General features: G+C 41.8%; 1 protein-coding gene and 1 pseudogene across 2 annotated transcripts in view; one reads left to right on the top strand and one right to left on the bottom strand.

The window, feature by feature from the left end:
* The window catches only part of Reln (reelin), a 460,252-nt gene extending 445,828 nt beyond the window's left edge, over positions 1–14,424 (top strand). The window contains exons 62-65 of one of the 2 annotated variants that reach the window (NM_011261.2): positions 1,934–2,131; positions 2,791–2,889; positions 7,311–7,316; positions 13,309–14,424. In NM_011261.2, the coding sequence (NP_035391.2) occupies positions 1,934–2,131; positions 2,791–2,889; positions 7,311–7,316; positions 13,309–13,405 (400 nt within the window). In that variant the 3' untranslated portion in view covers positions 13,406–14,424. The remainder of the gene's footprint in view (positions 1–1,933; positions 2,132–2,790; positions 2,890–7,310; positions 7,317–13,308) is intronic. The other variant, NM_001310464.1, reaches the window with a different exon arrangement.
* Positions 8,691–9,392, bottom strand: Gm16111 (predicted gene 16111; annotated as a pseudogene).
* Positions 14,425–18,661: the final 4,237 nt, after the last annotated feature.

The following is an 18,661-nucleotide window of genomic DNA, read 5'->3' as shown; positions in this document are numbered from 1 at the left end:
GAAGCCATTGGGTATTTTAACAACTCAGAACTATCATTGTGTAAAATTACCATAGGATATTTTTTTATATTTCTTCCCCCACAGACTAGCTACATAGGTAATGTAATGTCAACCACAGATTACAAGCAGATGTGTAAATAAAACATGAAAAAGTTTATGAATGCAAAATCTACATATAGCCCCTGTAAGCTTAACAAATAGAAATAAAGGATGGTGAGATCTTTATTGTTAATGCAGAAGAGAGTGGGCAGAAACTGTAGACTATATATTATGTATATTATATAAGTGATGCGGGACAGGACCATGGCAGGGTTGACTTTCTTCCCCATTTCCCATCCTTGGCCATTCTGCCAGAGCCAGAGTATGGTAAAGATGCAAAGGCTTAAAGGGGCCACAAAGCTCTGGACTAGAGGGGCCACTGAACTAGAGTACCCCCGAATGGTGGCAAGAACTCAGGAACCACATGGGTATCTGAGGGCTAAGTGTGTAGTAACTGAATGTGATGGTTAACCTGAAGCCTTTCCTTTGGAAAATATTAATATTTTTGAGGCAGAAAAATAGATTTTGTGGTTTTCAGTATGATGAATGGTAAAAAAATATAGTAAAAGCATTCCTGTGTGGGAACCATGGAAATGCTAAAATTGTACCCATTACATTCTCATTTTTTCCTGCCAAAAAAGATATAATTATTCTAGAGTCAGGCCTCCTGGACCCCCATGTACTGATGCAAATAGTCAGTGAACAGTTGTACACCATGTTATATAAATAATATGTATTCCTTATCTACTCTGTTAGGCACTAGTAACCTTATGGGGATGTTTCTGTGTTTAGAATCCATGTCTGCAGGGCTGAGGAGTTGGGTCAGTGGGTAGAGTCTGCTGTGCAAGCATGACAACCTGAGTCTAGATACCCAGAATGCACATAAAAAGACAAATGTAGAGGTGCAGCTATAGCCCTCACACTAGAGGGTCGAGACAGAAGGACACCAGCCCTTGCTAGATAGCCAGTCTAACTGAATCAATCAGTCCCAGGCTCAGTGGAGACCCTGACTCAAAACAGTGTGATGGAAAAGCTCTTGAAGACAGCCGACTGACCTCTGGCCTCCACTCGCACATGTGCACGCCCATATAGGTGCATACAAACACACACCACACAGGCATATGCACACATGTACACACAAAGAGCTGCATCCTCTCAGCATGAGGATGTCTGTGGAGCGTGAGACAGCATCCATCCAAAGGGCGGGTGTGAGCCTGGACCAGCGTGCTCCAGCTTTCCCTCATCTGACCTCCAGAAAACCTTTCCTAGAATACACGTGATGGTTTACCCTTGTTCGGAGGCCATTCATCTTGGAGCCATTTGTAAAGAAGCGTACAGTACACATGTTGTGCGTGTGTTCTATGTCCTCGGCTGCTTGGCCTGGATTGCTGTTTAGAGAGCAAAGGGTATTTGGGGGAAGGAAATATTCTAAACAAATTTCCAGCATCATAAAAAAAGGGACACAGCTTTGAAAGTTAGAGCTGTTTCTTCTTACTGTTTGTACTCTACAGCCATCCCTTGTAAACCTGGGGGATTCGTTCCAGGGTCACCATGGGTTTTCTGCTCTCTCTGCTGTAGTACTTGCGTCTAGCCCATGCTAATGCTCCTGTGTGGTTTAGATCAAGGTTTACAGCGTCCAGAACAGTGTATAGACCATGCAGATGGGTGAAATACTGTGTTGCTTGAGGAACAACAAAGTAGGTAAAGGCTGTACTCATTCAGTAACAGTTTTTTCTAGAATATCTTCTTCAGACATGAAACCTATGGAAGACCCAACTGTATTTTGACCCCAGGAATTATGGACTGTAGGAAAAACAGAGATTGTAAACTTCCTTCTCCTTAAATGTTTCCCAACTCTCGTCTAAAGTTGATTTCCCTTTATTTTTTTTTTCAGCAAAATTATGTTTGTCTTGCAAATTGGGAGCCCAGCCCAGACAGACAGTTGCAACAGCGACCTCAGCGGCCCCCACACCGTGGACAAAGCAGTACTGCTGCAGTACAGTGTCAACAATGGCATCACCTGGCACGTCATCGCTCAGCACCAGCCGAAGGACTTCACACAAGCTCAGCGGGTGTCTTACAACGTCCCCCTGTAAGCGGGCCTCCTCCTGCCTGCAGTAACTCACTGAGCAGGACACGGAAGCTGGGTGGTTATTGGGTCAATGCCGTGAACCTAGGCAGTGGCAGCGCCAAGACATCCCAGACTGCCGACATTATGTTGCTGTTTGCAGTAGGTCCAGAGGCAGATAACTAAGCAAGGCAGGAGGGCAAGGGGAATGGATGGAGAACTAAATGCAAAGACATTCAGTTTGTGTCTCTTCCTTTAAACAGAGTTTCAGGCCTTCAGAGAACAACAGTCGTGAGTTTCTATTTGGAGCGACTGTTTGGGGCATCTGGAGGGCATACATTCATACCACTGTTGCTTAGCCTCAGTCACCCAGCTTCTAGCACAGGGTCTGTCACGGGAAGCATTTCTTGCTTGTGGTAAACATTGCTTTTCCAGAAACTGTTAGAACAAAGGGAAGAAAGGAAGGTAGACCACCATTACCTGCCTTTAAGTCACCAATTCCATACTGCTTAAAGAGTACCAGGCACTAGGCAGATCTGGATCCTCTGTGCAACGTTTCCTTGTCCTGGGTTAGCCTATTAAACCATCTGAAATCTCAAGATCACCTACCGGAAGAAAGGTTCTCCTTACCATAAAAGGTTTCTGAAACATTCTGCCTCTGTGTCCTTCTGTTTGCAACCCAGGGAAGCTCGGATGAAAGGAGTTCTACTGCGCTGGTGGCAGCCACGCCACAATGGAACAGGTCATGATCAATGGGCTTTGGACCATGTGGAGGTCGTCCTGTGAGTATCTGCTACTTAGCGTCCTGCGTCCCTTTTAGCAAGGTTTGAAGTTCCTTTTACCTGGCATGCTCCTTAATTCAGTAAGAAATAGACATGATGAGAAGGTCCCCACAGGGCCACTGTGGCTAACAGTCTTTCAGCAACTGTAGGCTACAGTTCCAGTCGACAGTCAAGAATAACAGAGCCCTGAATGTAGTTTAGTGGGCTGTAGAAAGCTTTGATAAGTAAAATGTTTATTTAAGGGTTGGCAGGATTGATCAAATTTAATAAAAACAGAAGTCTTTGGGGGAAATGGGAAGTGACGTCTTATGCTTGATCTGGGTTGCCTTACAAAATAAAATGGCCTCCTAAAAGAATCACCTGTGCTGGTCTCTGGTGCCCGTGGTAGATGAACCCATGGTGAAGACCTGCATCAGCCTAGAGGCATTCTACAGTGAAGGATTTGGTTCTAACTAGAACAGAGACTCTGGGGTTCCACACTGCTCCTGACCAGTCCCATCACCCAACAAGTGCAGGGTGTCCTCCCCCTTGTTCGCTTGTCCCCCGTGGAAGTGAGGTCACCGCTCTCTCTCCTCTGGCTGGGTTGACTGTTCCCTCCCTACCCCCCCCCCCATGGAAGTGAGGACACTGCTCTCTCTCCTCTGGCTAGGTTGACTGTTCCCTTGCCCCTCGTGGAAGTGAGGTCACCGCTCTCCTCTGGCTAGGTTGACTGTTCCCTTGCAAAGAGATGACTTGCTTTTTCTCTAACAATCTAGTTCCTGTAAAACTGGAATGCTTATGTCTCGGCGGGTTCGAACTGGTGGCTCCAAGTGGTTGTCAAGGAGAGGCGAATCTTCTCGGTAGATAGGTTCAAATGTTCATTCTGTTTCCCAGATCTGAAATGAAATCAGTCTCGTGGCTGATTTCAGTCATTTTGAAAGCAAATTTCAATCATTGATTGGTAGGAGAGCTACCAAATTTGTTTTCTTTCTCTCATGGCCATGAGCTGAACTCTGCAGTCTTGAGCTAGCCTTTGTCCCAGCTGTCACCGAGGCACCTGCTTGCATGGCATCCATATCAACCCCAACTCCAAGAGCAACCCAGTCCCCACACGCGCCCCCACTGTGCGCTCTGCTGCTTCTGGACCACTTGCCGGGCTCTGCCTCCACAGGACAAAAACCTAAGTTTAAAGGAACAGTCAGACCCTTGAATCCAAACATGAGGCTGGTGTTTTACTTAGATATTAGTGTCTTCTAACAACACTATTCTAGGAGAGTAGAGTAACTTGGGCTCCTAAAGACTGCAAACATACACATTTATGTGTGTGAACAGTGAGGACATAGAGAATGTCCAAGCAGACCAGAATCCAATCCTAGAGCCACTGTGCCCTGACCTCTCTCCTTAGAGCAGAGAGACCCCTTCTGACGGAAGCTCAGAATCCCTGGGGAAGCTGGCCCTCCTCTGAAGGATTAGCCTTGTCTGCACTAGGAGCTGTGCAGACTTCATAGGCACCTCGGGTGCTTCTTCTGAACTAACCCAGAATCAGCAATCCCATCTTCTTTCAAGCCTTCTGCCAAGACAACTTGCATAAACAGCATTACCAACTCCCCTGGAAACTTCAAAAGTTGCCCACTCTCAACAGAAAGCAGGATGCTAATTCTGTCCTTGGTGCATGCAAGACTCCTCAGCATAGCATACATCTGAATAAGATACTTTCCACTCCCACCCAGACAAGCCACCGCCATTGTCTAGAATAGACTATGTTGGTATGACGTAACCCCTTCACAACTGGGAAACAAAACTCAGTTCCCTGTTGACCTGCTGCCTTGGGGGCTCTCAGGGTTCTATCAGGAAGCCTTCCTACCTGCCCCCAAGAGAACCTTCTGGAATACCTGGTGTTGGTATTAATTTTTGTAAGCAACTACCAGCATCATGATACTGTCATAAGACTCAAAACTTAATTCACTCTGGAACTGTAACCTGTATTATAAGACTTCATTTTTATTCAATCCCCAGAATTTGAAGACTTTAGAGAATTTATCACTTGCCAGGCATGTCCTGCTCTGACCCTGAATCATAGTCTCAAAGCTTCAGGACACTAAGCCTCTTGAACAAGGGACAGTACCAGCACTCATGCATGCTACTGTGTAGCTTTGCAATACAGTTCCCCGTTATCTTTCAGTGAACCTTTCAGATCTTAAGTACACATAATTTTAGAAACAAATGATATCCCTTTAGTGACATTTCAAAATATGTTAAAATTATAGAAGTACTTTATTTCCCTTGTTTTAAATATATATATATATATATACATATATATAAATATATATATATGTACTTCACAGAGCTCAATTCAATAAATGAATTTTAATATATATACTTAAAGTATTCTATTTTAGAATTGCATATTTGGTATTTTTGCTCTGTTATTAAGATGTAATGTTTTGTGCCACTGTAACATTTCAAAGTGTTTCCTTTTTGTAAGACTCTCAAACGTTTTAAGATCCTCATTATTATGTACTTGGTAGCTCTGCAATACAGTTTCATTTGATGAATATATAATAGAAAATTCCAGATAATTCAGGAAAATAAACTATAACAACCCAGTTGCCCTTCAACTGTGTGAGATGCACAGAATCTAGCTAAGGTTCACATTATTTCATAAACACTACATATTTTGCTATGGGAAATACATATATTTAAGAAGTAGACTAGAATGTGTCCATAAAGCCCTACTACTGGAATGTATTTTCTTACTTAGCTACACTTCCCTGTCAGAGCCTTGGGCTCTATGAGCTTGTGATGGTCACCCCTCCACCATGGAGGAGTAGCCTGAGACACATGGGGTACACTTCCAACCTGCTTTAATATGCAGACAGCACTATTAGCAGGTTTTTGCTACATTTCAGTGGAAGAACTTTTACGATGTATTTTCCTTTTCAAGTGACAGTTGCTTTAATCTCGCCTTGATATTTTACTTTTGTTTATATGTACCAAGGACACATGCTAAAACCTCTAGGAAGAAAATCTGTGATTGTGCATGGTATCTTACATTGAGTAATGTCCACACTGCCCATATTAAACAAGGATATGAGAGTTTGGTAAGAACATATTCAACACCTTTGGAAAATAAATAAACATAACATATAATATATTCTTAATGTTTTAATTCTAAAAGACTATCTTTGGAAAGATTTGAGCATCATAAACATAAAAAATGCCCAGCCTCGAACTATAAAGATAGAAACGTCCCTTTTAGCATTTAACAAGTGAAGTCCTTGTGCTTATTTGAGACTATAACACTCACCCTCTCTCATTTGCCATGGCTACCCCCTGCTAATCTGTCTGCATTGAACTGGCAGGTTAGGTTTTTTTTTTCCAGCCTCACTAGTTCACAAAAAGACTTCATTCCATAAAGTCCAAATGGTAGAGCACAACACAGTCCTTGCCAACCAGAAGAGTCCTACGTTCTCTGAGCTCGCTCGCTAGCACAGGCTCCTTAGTTTTCAGTAAATGTTTGTGAAGATCCCTGGGCAGATCCCTCACAAGATCCATGCTCTTAGGGGGCTTCTTAGAGTGCAAGAGGATCCGGTGTTTCCGCCCCTTTTGCTGGGCGCTCACGCTCCTCACCTAAGAATCCCCTCACTCAACCGTGCGTCATTCACACATCACATCTGTGTGCGTGTCCCAGTCACAGCCTGTCATACGGATAATGAATTGGGCCGATTTCTGCATGTGTACCTTGAAAGCAAATCACTGAGTAAAAAGTTAGCCTTTGTGAACTGATTTAATAACAAGCGAATTGTTGCCATGTTTATTGAAAACTGAAAACTAATATGTTGCTAACTTTGCCTTTAAACACATTTATCAGATTTTAATATAGCTCCATCATGACCATCCCCTCTTGCTATTCATCATCAAGATACCGTCACAGTTTTGGCACAAATGATTTATGAAGATGAACATACTACATTTCTCACAAAGCTTATTTTCCTTTATTAAATTTGACTGTCTTATCTAATGTAAAAGTCTTCTCCATTTTTAAAGTCCATTCCTTAATCTCATCTGGTGTGATTAGTACCTAAAATGTGAATAATTGAAAACTCAGATAAAATTTGCAATAGAAATTAAACAATTAATATTTATACTTTATATGTAACATTTATGCCAAATGTAGTGTTATAGCTACATGTACCTTGACATATGGTTATGAGCAAATATTGCATGTTTCATTACATTAAAAAGTTAAGAATATCTCTATATTGAGGCTAGAAGGATAAGAAATAACATGTTGAATTTTTATTTTCAAAAGAGATGAAAAATCCTATATTGCGCCTAAGCCCGGTCAGACTTTTATGAGTAATCACAGTGCTGCATGCGTTGAGAAGCATTTTTTAACTTGTATTATATTTCATTATTTGCTGTCATTGGTTTTCTACTAGAGTAAGGTAAGTCATCCTACTACGTCGGGAAACCTGTTTTCTCTTCATCTTTGCAGTTTTACCAAAGCTAGCTGAGCATTTCTGTAGAGGACCCTTCGCAAGTGAAAATGTTCTAGAAAAGCAGTTATGGATGATGCCGAGATACACAGACGGAATGTTCAACATCCAGTAAAGCTAGCCAAATTAGCCAAAGTCTGCAGTATTGGATAGAGTAGCATAGGCTGGAGGGTGTGGTAATCAGCGTGCCCTCACTTCATATTAGCGTGCCTGGCTTCATATTAGACACTGCTGAAGCTCTCACGGTTAATAAACTCCTTATGAGGAAGTGGAATTCAAATGTATGCAAAAGATCTCAAGTCTGTAGCTAACGTCTTTCAGAATGTTTGTTGGTCAGAGGAAATGTGTGAAGGTGCCATCACTTACCAATCTTAATTTAATAATTGACAGAGACGGGCTTTGCTCGTAACACTTATAAATCCTGCCTATTGATAAGATTGTGCTCTGATTTGACAGCTTCAAGACTTAAGAGTAAAACGGTCCAAAGTAAACATGTGCATTTGGTGTTAAGGTTTTTTATTTAATCCTGACAGTTTCCTGGGGTGTGTGGTCAAATAGCATCATTTCCAGTTAGCAGGAGAGAAATCTGAAACTTGCAGTGTCTGAGGCATTTGTGACTCCGCTTACTGGTGTGGTCCATCCCCAAAAGCACATGACCTTGAAATCAGGTGCACAACTTCGTCTGTGCTCAGGGGTCAGTGTGAATGGTGGTACCTATCCTATAGTCACTGAATTTCTCTGAAAGTTACAGCTATAGTCACTAGATTCCTATTTCTGCCTTCAGATAGATTATTGTTTGTTGTTTCACATGTTGAAAAATAGTGAATTACTGACCAATAAGATGCCTGAATTTCCATGAGCTCAGATTCTTCTAATCTTGGCCTTTTCTATATCCTTTAGACTCCATCTTTCAAAATCAGATTAAATTTATTTCCATAATAAGAAATGAGCTAGCAGCGTAACTCCAGTAAAAAAAAAAGTACTGGTTCAAAAGAACACAGAATCACAAATCCCTTAAAGGTCTCACAATTCCCATATTTTCTGTGCCAAATCAGGGATGCATTTTCTAATTCCATGTGTCATCTAAGTCTTCAGAAATCCCTACAACAGTGGGAATTTCAGTTAGCATTCACTGGAAACCACTGCTTGCTCTCCCATCTTTCGTGGATTGCACTTGAAGACTTGCATTGTGATCTACAACCAGAGCATATTGGCGCACCCAGGGCTAACTGTGCCTCCAGATGGGCATCGCTGCTTACATTGAACATATTCTAAACATTACTTCCCAGTAGTTGCAATGAAAAATGAACCTCGAGAACTCAGTTGCACCTACTATGACACTGTCTATAGCATACATCTGCATGCATCGAAAGCAAAAATACACTCCCCACAAAATAGACCAATACATTATTTATTAACTTTACCTGCATTTATTTTATGCTGAATTTATTCCTGGGCCATGAGTTTTTGTTTCTTTAGTTTCTTCTGGGATATCTTTTTCTTTTGTGCAGCCTCCTCTTCTAGCTTTGGAACGATTTGTTCCTTCTCAGTGAGGATCATCTCCCTGTGGCAGGGGGAGCTCATGAATGGGTTAATCCGACCATGAGCTCTGTAGGTTCGTCAGCGAATCTTAGGGGCCTTGTTCACCTGGATGTGTTCAATGACTAGAGAATCTACGTCTAAACCCTTAAGTTCAGCATTACTCTCTGCATTTTTAAGCATGTGCAGCAAATTTTTTTGGCCACGGACCCTGTGTCCAGCCCCACTGTTTGGCCTGGATGCACCTACCGACTCCACCATTATACCACCAGAATGGCACACATTGCTTCTTTAAAGTGACATCCTTCAGATACTTGGTGGCTTTGTGGATATGCATACCCTTGATGGCCTGGGCAGTTTCCCAGGTGATCTTAAAGTGAACACGAAGGTTTGAACCTCTTGATTTGCATGATTTTGTGGGGTTTTCTGGGTCAAGAGAGTAGCAAACCAGCTTCGCAGGTCACCTCTGGCTGCTTACAGGAAGAGCCAATACAAGATTTTTAAATGGGTTTAAAACACCTAAGATTAAAACTCCTTATGTATACACTTATAAACTGGGCATTTTAGAAGACAGAGTAGCTGCTTAATGCTCCCACAGGGTTATTAAATGGGCCTAGAGTCAAACATCATTCTGTTGTGACTGTCCCCGTGGTTCTTGGACAGGCTTAGGAGCTGTAAAAATCCACTTCATCAGACTCTAACGCAAAGGACTCATAACCAGATTCCTAGCTAGCTATGAGCATGCTTTGAAAGTGTGGCTGCTTAAACACAATTACATAAACATTAGATAGCTGAAGCAGACATATTTCCATGTACATATGAAGTGTCATGGGAATCCAAAGATACGTAATACAAACTGAATCAAATTCAGTGGGCCCAGTGAATTAGAACATCCTCTAAATTGTGTAAGTCTCTTTAAAAATCTATAGCATAAACTGGGCGTGGTGGCGCACGCCTTTAATCCCAGCACTCGGGAGGCAGAGGCAGGCAGATTTCTGAGTTGGAGGCCAGCCTGGTCTACAAAGTGAGTTCCAGGACAGCCAGGACTACACAGAGAAACCCTGTCTCCAAAAAACAAACAAACAAACAAACAAACAAAAATATCTACAGCATAAAGATGGAAATTTTAAGGCAGTGGCATAATAAAATAACTTCAGTGGAATCTGCTTTGACAACTTCAGATAAAGTTAAGCATGCGTATTCTCATATACACACTGTCACACCGTTCTAAGTTGCAATGAGATAACTGAGTATCTTGCTTGTTTGGATTTTTTATATAAAATATTTAACCATTTTACATTTGACTAGTTTGTCTTTGAACATGTCTTGACAGAATAATTTCGTTGCTTTAACTCTGCAATTATTCCTTATAGTTAAAGAGTAATGATTTACAGCAGGAGTCCAATCAGTAAGTCTACAAAGGTTCAATATAATAGCATGCCTTGACCACCCACGGTCAAGCAGGAGGCCCAGTGCTGTGGCTGGGGGTGGAGAGAGCTGGACCACAGGCCCCCATATTATCCGAAGCTTAATGTGGGGGGGCATGAGAAGCAAAGGTTTCACTCAGCAGGAAATGAGTGCTATGGGGGTTCAAACCACAAAAAGAAAGAAAAGAAATCCCTGCTGAGGGGTCTGTGAGCACAGCAGCTATGATCCTGAACCCACAAATAGAAACCTAGGACATGGTGCCAGGGACGCCAGTGACACTGGTATAGATTAGAGGCCGCTTTGCGGAGAGCAGGCTGCATAGTAGTGGATCAGAAGAAAGGATCTGAAAAGCAACAGGATTAATCAGAGGACGAGAGATGCGTGGGGTCACTAGTTATATGCTGTTATGACATGTAAGAGTTATGGATAGGTTTTTAATAAACAAAGCCAACCTCTGAAGCAAAGCTTCCTGAGAGTGGGGTGTAAATCTATTGTGTGTGTGTGAATGAGGCCCAGTCAGTGTACATACATACAATCTTAGCATGAGTCCTGGCACACATGCATACAGTCTTAGCATAAAGCCCAGTATACATGCATATAATCTTAGCATGAGGCCCAGTGTACATGCATACAATCTTAGCATGAGGCCTGGCACACATGCATACAGTCTTAGCATAAAGCCCAGTGTACATGCATATAATCTTAGCATGAGGCCCAGTGTACATGCATACAATCTTAGCATGAGGCCTGGCACACATGCATACAGTCTTAGCATAAAGCCCAGTGTACATGCATATAATCTTAGCATGAGGCCCAGTGTACATGCATACAATCTTAGCATGAGGCCTGGCACACATGCATACAGTCTTAGCATAAAGCCCAGTATACATGCATATAATCTTAGCATGAGGCCCAGTGTACATACATACAATCTTAGCATGAAGCCTGGCACACATGCATACAGACTTAGCATGAGGCCCAGTATACATGCATATAATCTTAGCATGAGGCCCAGTGTACATACATACAATCTTAGCATGAGGCCCAGTATACATGCATATAATCTTAGCATGTGGCCTGGCACACATGAGTATAATTTTATGAGTTCTCTTAGGTGTAAATTTCATGGTTTCTTTTCATTGAAGAATAGAGACACAGAAGTTGGTTTAGGGACCATTGTGATAGTGCAGAGGACTCAGGGTGACCTCATATGCTGGCAAGAAGACACCAAGGACCAATCCCAAGATGTAGCAAATAAATACATAACAGTTTCTCTAATACTTGACTAGCTCAGGGCAAGATCACTGTCCACATTCAAGGCTGCTCACAGCAGCTGATAAACATGGCTGTGGTTGCTTCACCCTTTTACTCTGACACTGAAGCTGATAAAGTGATAATAAATTCATCACCATCACATTCAAGTAGAAAGTGGTTGTGAAGGCTACCAGAAATCAAAATCTAAGGTTTTTTTTTCCTTTCTCCCTACACACACACACACACACACACACACACACACACACTCCATTTCTCCAAAATATCCTTAGTGGATATTCATCCAGGCTTTGTAGTTTCTGATATTTCTATAATATGGCAATCCTAAGTGGAAGGCATTAGCGCTTTGCTCTTAGAAAATGTGCCTCCATTTTGTGCCTGCCTTTTTATCAGGGTCTTGAGACAGATGTTGCTGCTTCAGAGCTGTGCCTGTGTTTTTCTTGAGATTCTTACTATAAATCTATGCAAATGATTAACTGTCTCTATATAAAATTCTCAAATTTTAAAGTTTTCCACATTTTTATAGCTAAGTAGAGTGCCTAGACTACATTGTTAAAAACTACATTGTTTACCCCTTGTAAGGATCGGATTATCAATAAGATTATCCTTTCCCTATATCGTAACTCATTGATCTTATGCTGCCTTGATAAAGAATCCTACCACTGGCATCAGCTCGCTCTGCATGGACTTGAGACCACATACTAAAGAGACTTGATACATTTGAAGGATATCCCTAGCTTCCTACTCAAAGCACACATTGATGCCACATATAAATATATCACCCTCGAGATCAGTATGTGAAAGTACAATTCTTAACTCAGTGATGCTATAGGTCATGAACCCTAAAAAAGGGAGCGAGACCTGGGATGCTTTCCCTCTAATCCCAACATTCTTGAGGCAGAGGCAGGAGATAAGTCTAAGGCCAACCTCGGCACAAACCCTATCTGAATTATTTTTAGAAAAATCTGTTTTTCATGCCAGAATGTCAGCAGCTGTCACTGAAACTATTATTTAATTTCCTAAGGATCCTGCTATCCATTTTCAATATATTTATCAGCTTCACATATAGTACATGTAGGTATATGTTTGTGTGTATATAGGGAAGAATATATATATATATATATATATATATATATATATATATATATATATATATATATATACACACACACACACATATATAGTTATACCTTCTCCTGCATTTCCTTAGTATTTTTATGACCTCTTTTTTAGCATAGAGCCTCTTTCAGTAGGACATGATTGTCAAATCCAATCCCAGTTGCCGGTTGACACAGACAGTGGAATCTAGGAAAGTCCAGCTCATTCCGCTAATGGAGCTTTTGTTTTCATTTTAGCCCTTTAAGGTTGAAATGAAAATGTTAACTAGCATAACCGAATCGCTTTTGCTGTGTATGTGTGTAAATAAGGTAATGAGTACAGTGTGCATGTCCTCTGGATGGTGAGATGTGTTCAGGTTCTGAAAAGAAAAGGACTCCGGGGCAGAAGGTAGTGAGGCAGGTGCCCGTCTAATTATTCTGTCCCTAGGCGGTGAAGTCTGCATGACTTCTGAATTCTGAAGTTTTTCAGATATATAGCAGGCTACCTTGGGGCCTTAGAATAAATCATACGTTCATTGGTGGGACTCACATGCTCTCTCTCCTTTCCCTCCCCACCTGTACCCTTCTTGTGGTTTTTCTAACAGCACTCGCAAACAAAATTACATGATGAATTTTTCACGGCAACATGGGCTCAGGCACTTCTACAACAGAAGACGAAGGTCGCTTAGGCGATACCCATGAAGAATCCAAGTTTATTTCCCTTTCCAGCGTACAATGTGTCCCTTCCTGGTTTTTTGAAACACCTCTCACTGCATCTGATATCAGGAAACAAAGATGAAGGACTTGGCGAACAGAAAGCCCTTCGAGATCTTGTGTACCCCACCTTCCCACACTGTGAGCTAATGATGTGTGGTTTCTCTGCACATAAGTAAATGTCTTCACGTCAGTGCGTCCGTGGAAATTGTGATCTGTTGTAATATCAGTTACAGTGGCAGTATTGAGAATAAGAAATAGTTTAACAGGAAAAAACGTTTAAGCACAAACATTTTTAAGATCTTATGTTTTAAGTGGCATTTTAGCACAGTATTTAACATTGTTGGTCACCGAGCTATTTAAGTAGACTGTATTTCAGCTCTGTCTCTTGTTTATATGAATAAGTTCTCGTCGTTTGTCCTTTATGTATTCTTCTCTACCGTATAACACACTGAAACTGTATCTACTTGCTGTGTTGCAATATTTTGCTGCTGGACTTTGACCTACTTGTATTATGCAGAAAGTTAATGCAGATACCTATTCAAGATGATAACTGTAAAGACACTGCTGTCTCCTTAATATGCTCCTTAACACGTATGTTGATGTAGCATCATTTTGTGGATAGGAAAAAAAATGTTTGACCTTCAGATATTTTCTACTTAAAAAATTGTGGATGAACGCCCTATCTCCCTCCCACAGTGGAGTCCCCATTACCTTGTCTAAAACAATTTTTTAATGTGTTCTGTGGCCGTTTTACTGACAGTAACTGCCATTTCGTGTCTGTGGTAACAAAGTGACTTGTAAAATGGTGGATGTTTCCCTCACTGTGTTCTCTTCGTGGGTTGTTTCCTTGTGGGTCATAGTCATACCTTCTGATGAGGTGGAGCCAACACCAGCAAAGTATGATGGCCCTGTAGCCTCTGACTAGTCCTGAAACAGAAGGCTGCACTCTAGGCTGAACCATGCTAAAAGCCCATGCTTAAATAAAAAATTATGTCCAAAATCTATCTGCAGCTTGCTTATATTCGCTCAGTTTTTACTGTGTGTGTGAGTGAGAGTGTGCATGTGTAGGTGAGGGGACAGCTTGGGGTGTTGGTCCTTGGCTTCCACATTGAGACAGCCTCTTATTTCTCACTGCTACATAAGTCCATCTAGTTGGCCCATGAGCTTCTGGGGGTTCTCCGGTCTCCACCTTCCACTTTACCATCGACACAAGGGGATGACAGGTCCCTGATGCCTCATCCGCCTTCTGTGTGGGTACTCAGGGTCCAAACACAGCTCCTCATGCTTGCACAGCAAGCTCTTAATCCATGAGCCATCCCCACCACCCTTCATTTGTTTCTAATTAAGTCTCACACAGAATTACGGGCCAATTCACATTTAGGAAAGGTGCCAGATGTGAAACTCCTCTCACCTGTAGGAATTCTCATTAAGATTTCAACTCTTCCTAAATTTATCTCAATATTCAATGCAATCTTAGCCAAAATGCCCACAGGTGTTTCTATCGACTTTAACAAACTGATACTAAGATCTGTAGAGGACAAAAAAGAAGAGGAGGAGGAGGAGCAGAACCTCTCTGAGAGAAGAGAAGAGTGAAATCCTACTTTTTCTAACTTACTGGAAAGCTAGAACTGGAGACAACATATGACACTGGCATTAGACAAGTAGGACAGTGAGACAGAGTGGGGGCTGGGGAGATGGCTTAGCGGGTATCAGAGCGCTTGCTCTGAAAGCATGAGGACGTAAGCTCTCATCTCCAACAGCCATGGTTATGTTTTCAGAGCGCTGGAAAATGGCTGTGTGTACCCATAACCCCAGCAGAATTGGAAAATATGCAACATGCATAGGCTAACAGGGATTCTGGGGACAGTTGCAGACTTTGGTGTGTGTGTGTGTGTGTGTGTGTGCGCACATGCGTGTTTGTATGTGCATATAAATGTAGAAAGGATGGGGCTCAGAAATACAAAGGCAATTGAATGACAGTCCCAATAAGTGGAGTTGGCACAAATGGATAGCCAGGTAGAACACGACATTCCATCACTAACTTATGCCATATACAATAGAGAAGACTCCAAATAGATCATATCCCCAAATGTACAACGTAACACTGTAGACTGTCTAGAAGAAAGCCAAACAGGAAGACTCTGACTTGGTCAATGATGTCTTAACCAGGACATCAAAACACATCAAATTTGTTGCATCAAAGGATAAAACTACACTTTTCTGCTTTTTAACGTATTGTTAATATAAGTAAAATATAAGCTACAGGAGGAGATGGAACATCTACAAAACATATGCAGTAACGGATTTCTTTATCCAGAAGGTATCAAGTATTCACAACATTCATGAATTTTAAGAACACGACCAATAAGCAAAATTAGGTGAAAGATTTTGCCACTTTAACAAAACAGGATGCAAGAGAGGAAATTTAACATGAGAATACATTCAATACCATCAATAAAATTAAAATGACAACACTGCACATTAATGCAAGTTGATAAAATTAGAAAATACTTCTAGTCCAAATATTACTAAAGACAGAAAGAGACCAGGACTCCCTTATGCCAGCATGAGGAGAATGTAAATGCACACATGTCATCTGGGAGAGCAGTTTGTCCGTGACATCATACACCTTGCATATGACTCATCCACTCATAATACTTACTTAAAAGAAATGGAAATCCCAAGTTGTTTATGTAGAATTAATAAAGAAAGATACTGAGATAACTCATCATTCAAATGAAAAATATAAGCTGGGTCCCTGGCTTAAATTTAGACCATTACAACAAAACCCAAGATGTTACACAAAATACACATATCATGAGGAAAAGTCCAAGGTACTAATGACTTAGATCTGAAACTTCCTCCAAAAGCTCGTGTTTTGATCGCTTGTCCCCCAGCTAGTGGCACTGTTTGTGGATGTTCTGTTAACTTTGGGGGTGGAGCCTAGCTGAAAGAAGAAGGCCCTGGCAGGGAAAGACCTGGAGGGTCTATTAATCCCGGGCCATTTTCTGTCACTCTCTGCTCCCTGGCCCACCATAAGACACTCTGTTCTGCTTCTCTGCGTCACCATGAGAGACTGTGCCCTCTGAAACCATCCTTCCTCCTTGTTCCTGTGAGTTCGTTTGGCCACACTAATGCACAGGTAACTAGTACAGAAAATCAGTATCAGTAATAGAATCATTGCTTTGAGTAAACATGGCAAAGCTGGAGGCATCACAATACCAGATCTCAAATTGTACTACTGAAGCATGTTATCAAAACTGCCATATTACTGCCCAGAAACAGACATGTAGACGAATGACACAGAGGAGCCAGAAATAAATGCACAGTGTGACCCCCATGTATCTGCTCTGGTTTGCTTCCTCCTGTGGAGGAAAGGGTTTGCCTTGCATCTTACAATCTGTCACGGAGGGAAGCCAAGGCAAGGAGTCTAAAGCAGGAACCTGGAGGCAGGAACTGCAGCAGTGTCACCTGGCCTTACTTGATTACTTTTCTTACTCAGCCCAGGCCCACCCTGACCAGGGATGGCACCACCACAATGATCTGGACATAAGAAAATACCCCTCAGACATCCCCACGTGCCAATCTGATAGATACAGTTCCTCAACTGAATTTTCCTCTTCTTAGATGATGCTAGTCTCTGTCACATTGACAAAAATTAACCATTACAACAGGCCTCTTGTCTACTTGACACACAAACATCACTATTAAACCACAACTACATACAACATTTATATCACAATATATAATGTAGTTTAACTTCAAAAACCCATGTCTTTGTAAAAACTTCAATGCTTTAAAAACCAAGTTTCCTTTAAAAATCCAACATCTCTTGACTGTGGGCTTTTGTATAATCTGAAATAAAGTACACACTGTAATTCAAAAGGGAAGGAACAAAAACAGGCTGCAATTAAAATCGGATCAAAGCAACATTCAAAATCTAACAGAGTAAACTTTACAGCTCAATGTTCAACATGGGCTTCTCGCCATTTTCTAGGTTCCAAAAAGCTGAGGTAGCTCCACTTCTCCAGACCTGCCATCCACAACACACATAGTTTATCCCAAAGGCTCAGGCTAGCTCCACTCAACACCTGCTGCGGTCCTTAGTGGTCATCCAAGCATCATCAATATACCAGGGTCTCTACTGAAACTGAGATTGCATCTTCACCATTGACCCCTCCTGGTCTCTTCAGGGACCCCAATCCCACATGGTGCCAAGCCTCAGTTGCTCTCCATGAACACATTCATTCCTAAAAAGCAATACTGTGTTGGGGAGTCTTAGGTGTTTCCAAGTTCACCTTTCAACTTGAGATACCTTGCTATCTCCACTGGACCAAAGCGTCTGTGTGCTAACCCTGAGAATGGTCCCAGAATATTTCACCTCAGTGATGCTGGTCTGATATTAATGACAGCTGAGCTTTTAGTCCTAGCTAACCAGAATCAATTATTCCAGTAAAGCGTAGATTTTACTTCCATAGAATCTTAATTCGATATATCACACAAATGGTCCCAACAGTCTTCCCTCTGAAATGTCACTCTGAAGACAGACCTCTGTTGTCTCCATCACTGCTAGCCTTCTTATTCCCTGAGCCCCCAAAGAATAGCTCATTGAGTTCTGGGCACTCATAATGATGCCTTTTCCACCCCAAAGCTCCAAATCATTCAACAAGCATCCAAAAAGAGCACAGTTGGGTCCATCACAGCAGTTCTCTTTGGTTTCAGTTTCTGTCCAAGTTTACTTCTTTTTCTGTGATAAAACACAGGTCAAAACAAACTTGGAAAGGAAAAGGTTAATTTGACTTAGAGGTTCATCATCAAGGGAGGCCAAGGCAGCAACCTCAGGCAGGAACTGGAGCAGAGTCCACAAAGGAATGCTATTCAGCTGCTTGCTACTGAGGCTGGCTCAGCTTCTTTTCTTACACAGCCCAGGCCCACTTGCTGAGGGATGGCGCCACCCACAGTGGCCCTGCCCTCTTACATCACTTAGTAATTTTAAAAATCCTCACTTATATGCCTCAGGCCAATCTGATGAAAGCAGTCTCTCAGCTGAGTTTCCCTCTTCCCAAGTGTCTTTAATTTGAGTCAAACTGACCAAAACTAACCAGCATGGCATGGAAATGTAGAATGTTGAATGAAGCCTTCTTCAACAAATGGAGCTTCGAAAACTAAAAACATGTAAAAGAATGAAACCAGACCCCTAGCCTTCACCCGGAAGAAACGCAGTTCAAAAGAGATCAAAAG

Source organism: Mus musculus, chromosome 5 (assembly GCF_000001635.26).
Source record: "Mus musculus strain C57BL/6J chromosome 5, GRCm38.p6 C57BL/6J".
In the NCBI taxonomy this organism is placed as follows: domain Eukaryota; kingdom Metazoa; phylum Chordata; class Mammalia; order Rodentia; family Muridae; genus Mus; species Mus musculus.
This window is presented reverse-complemented; position numbering and strand designations above follow the sequence as displayed.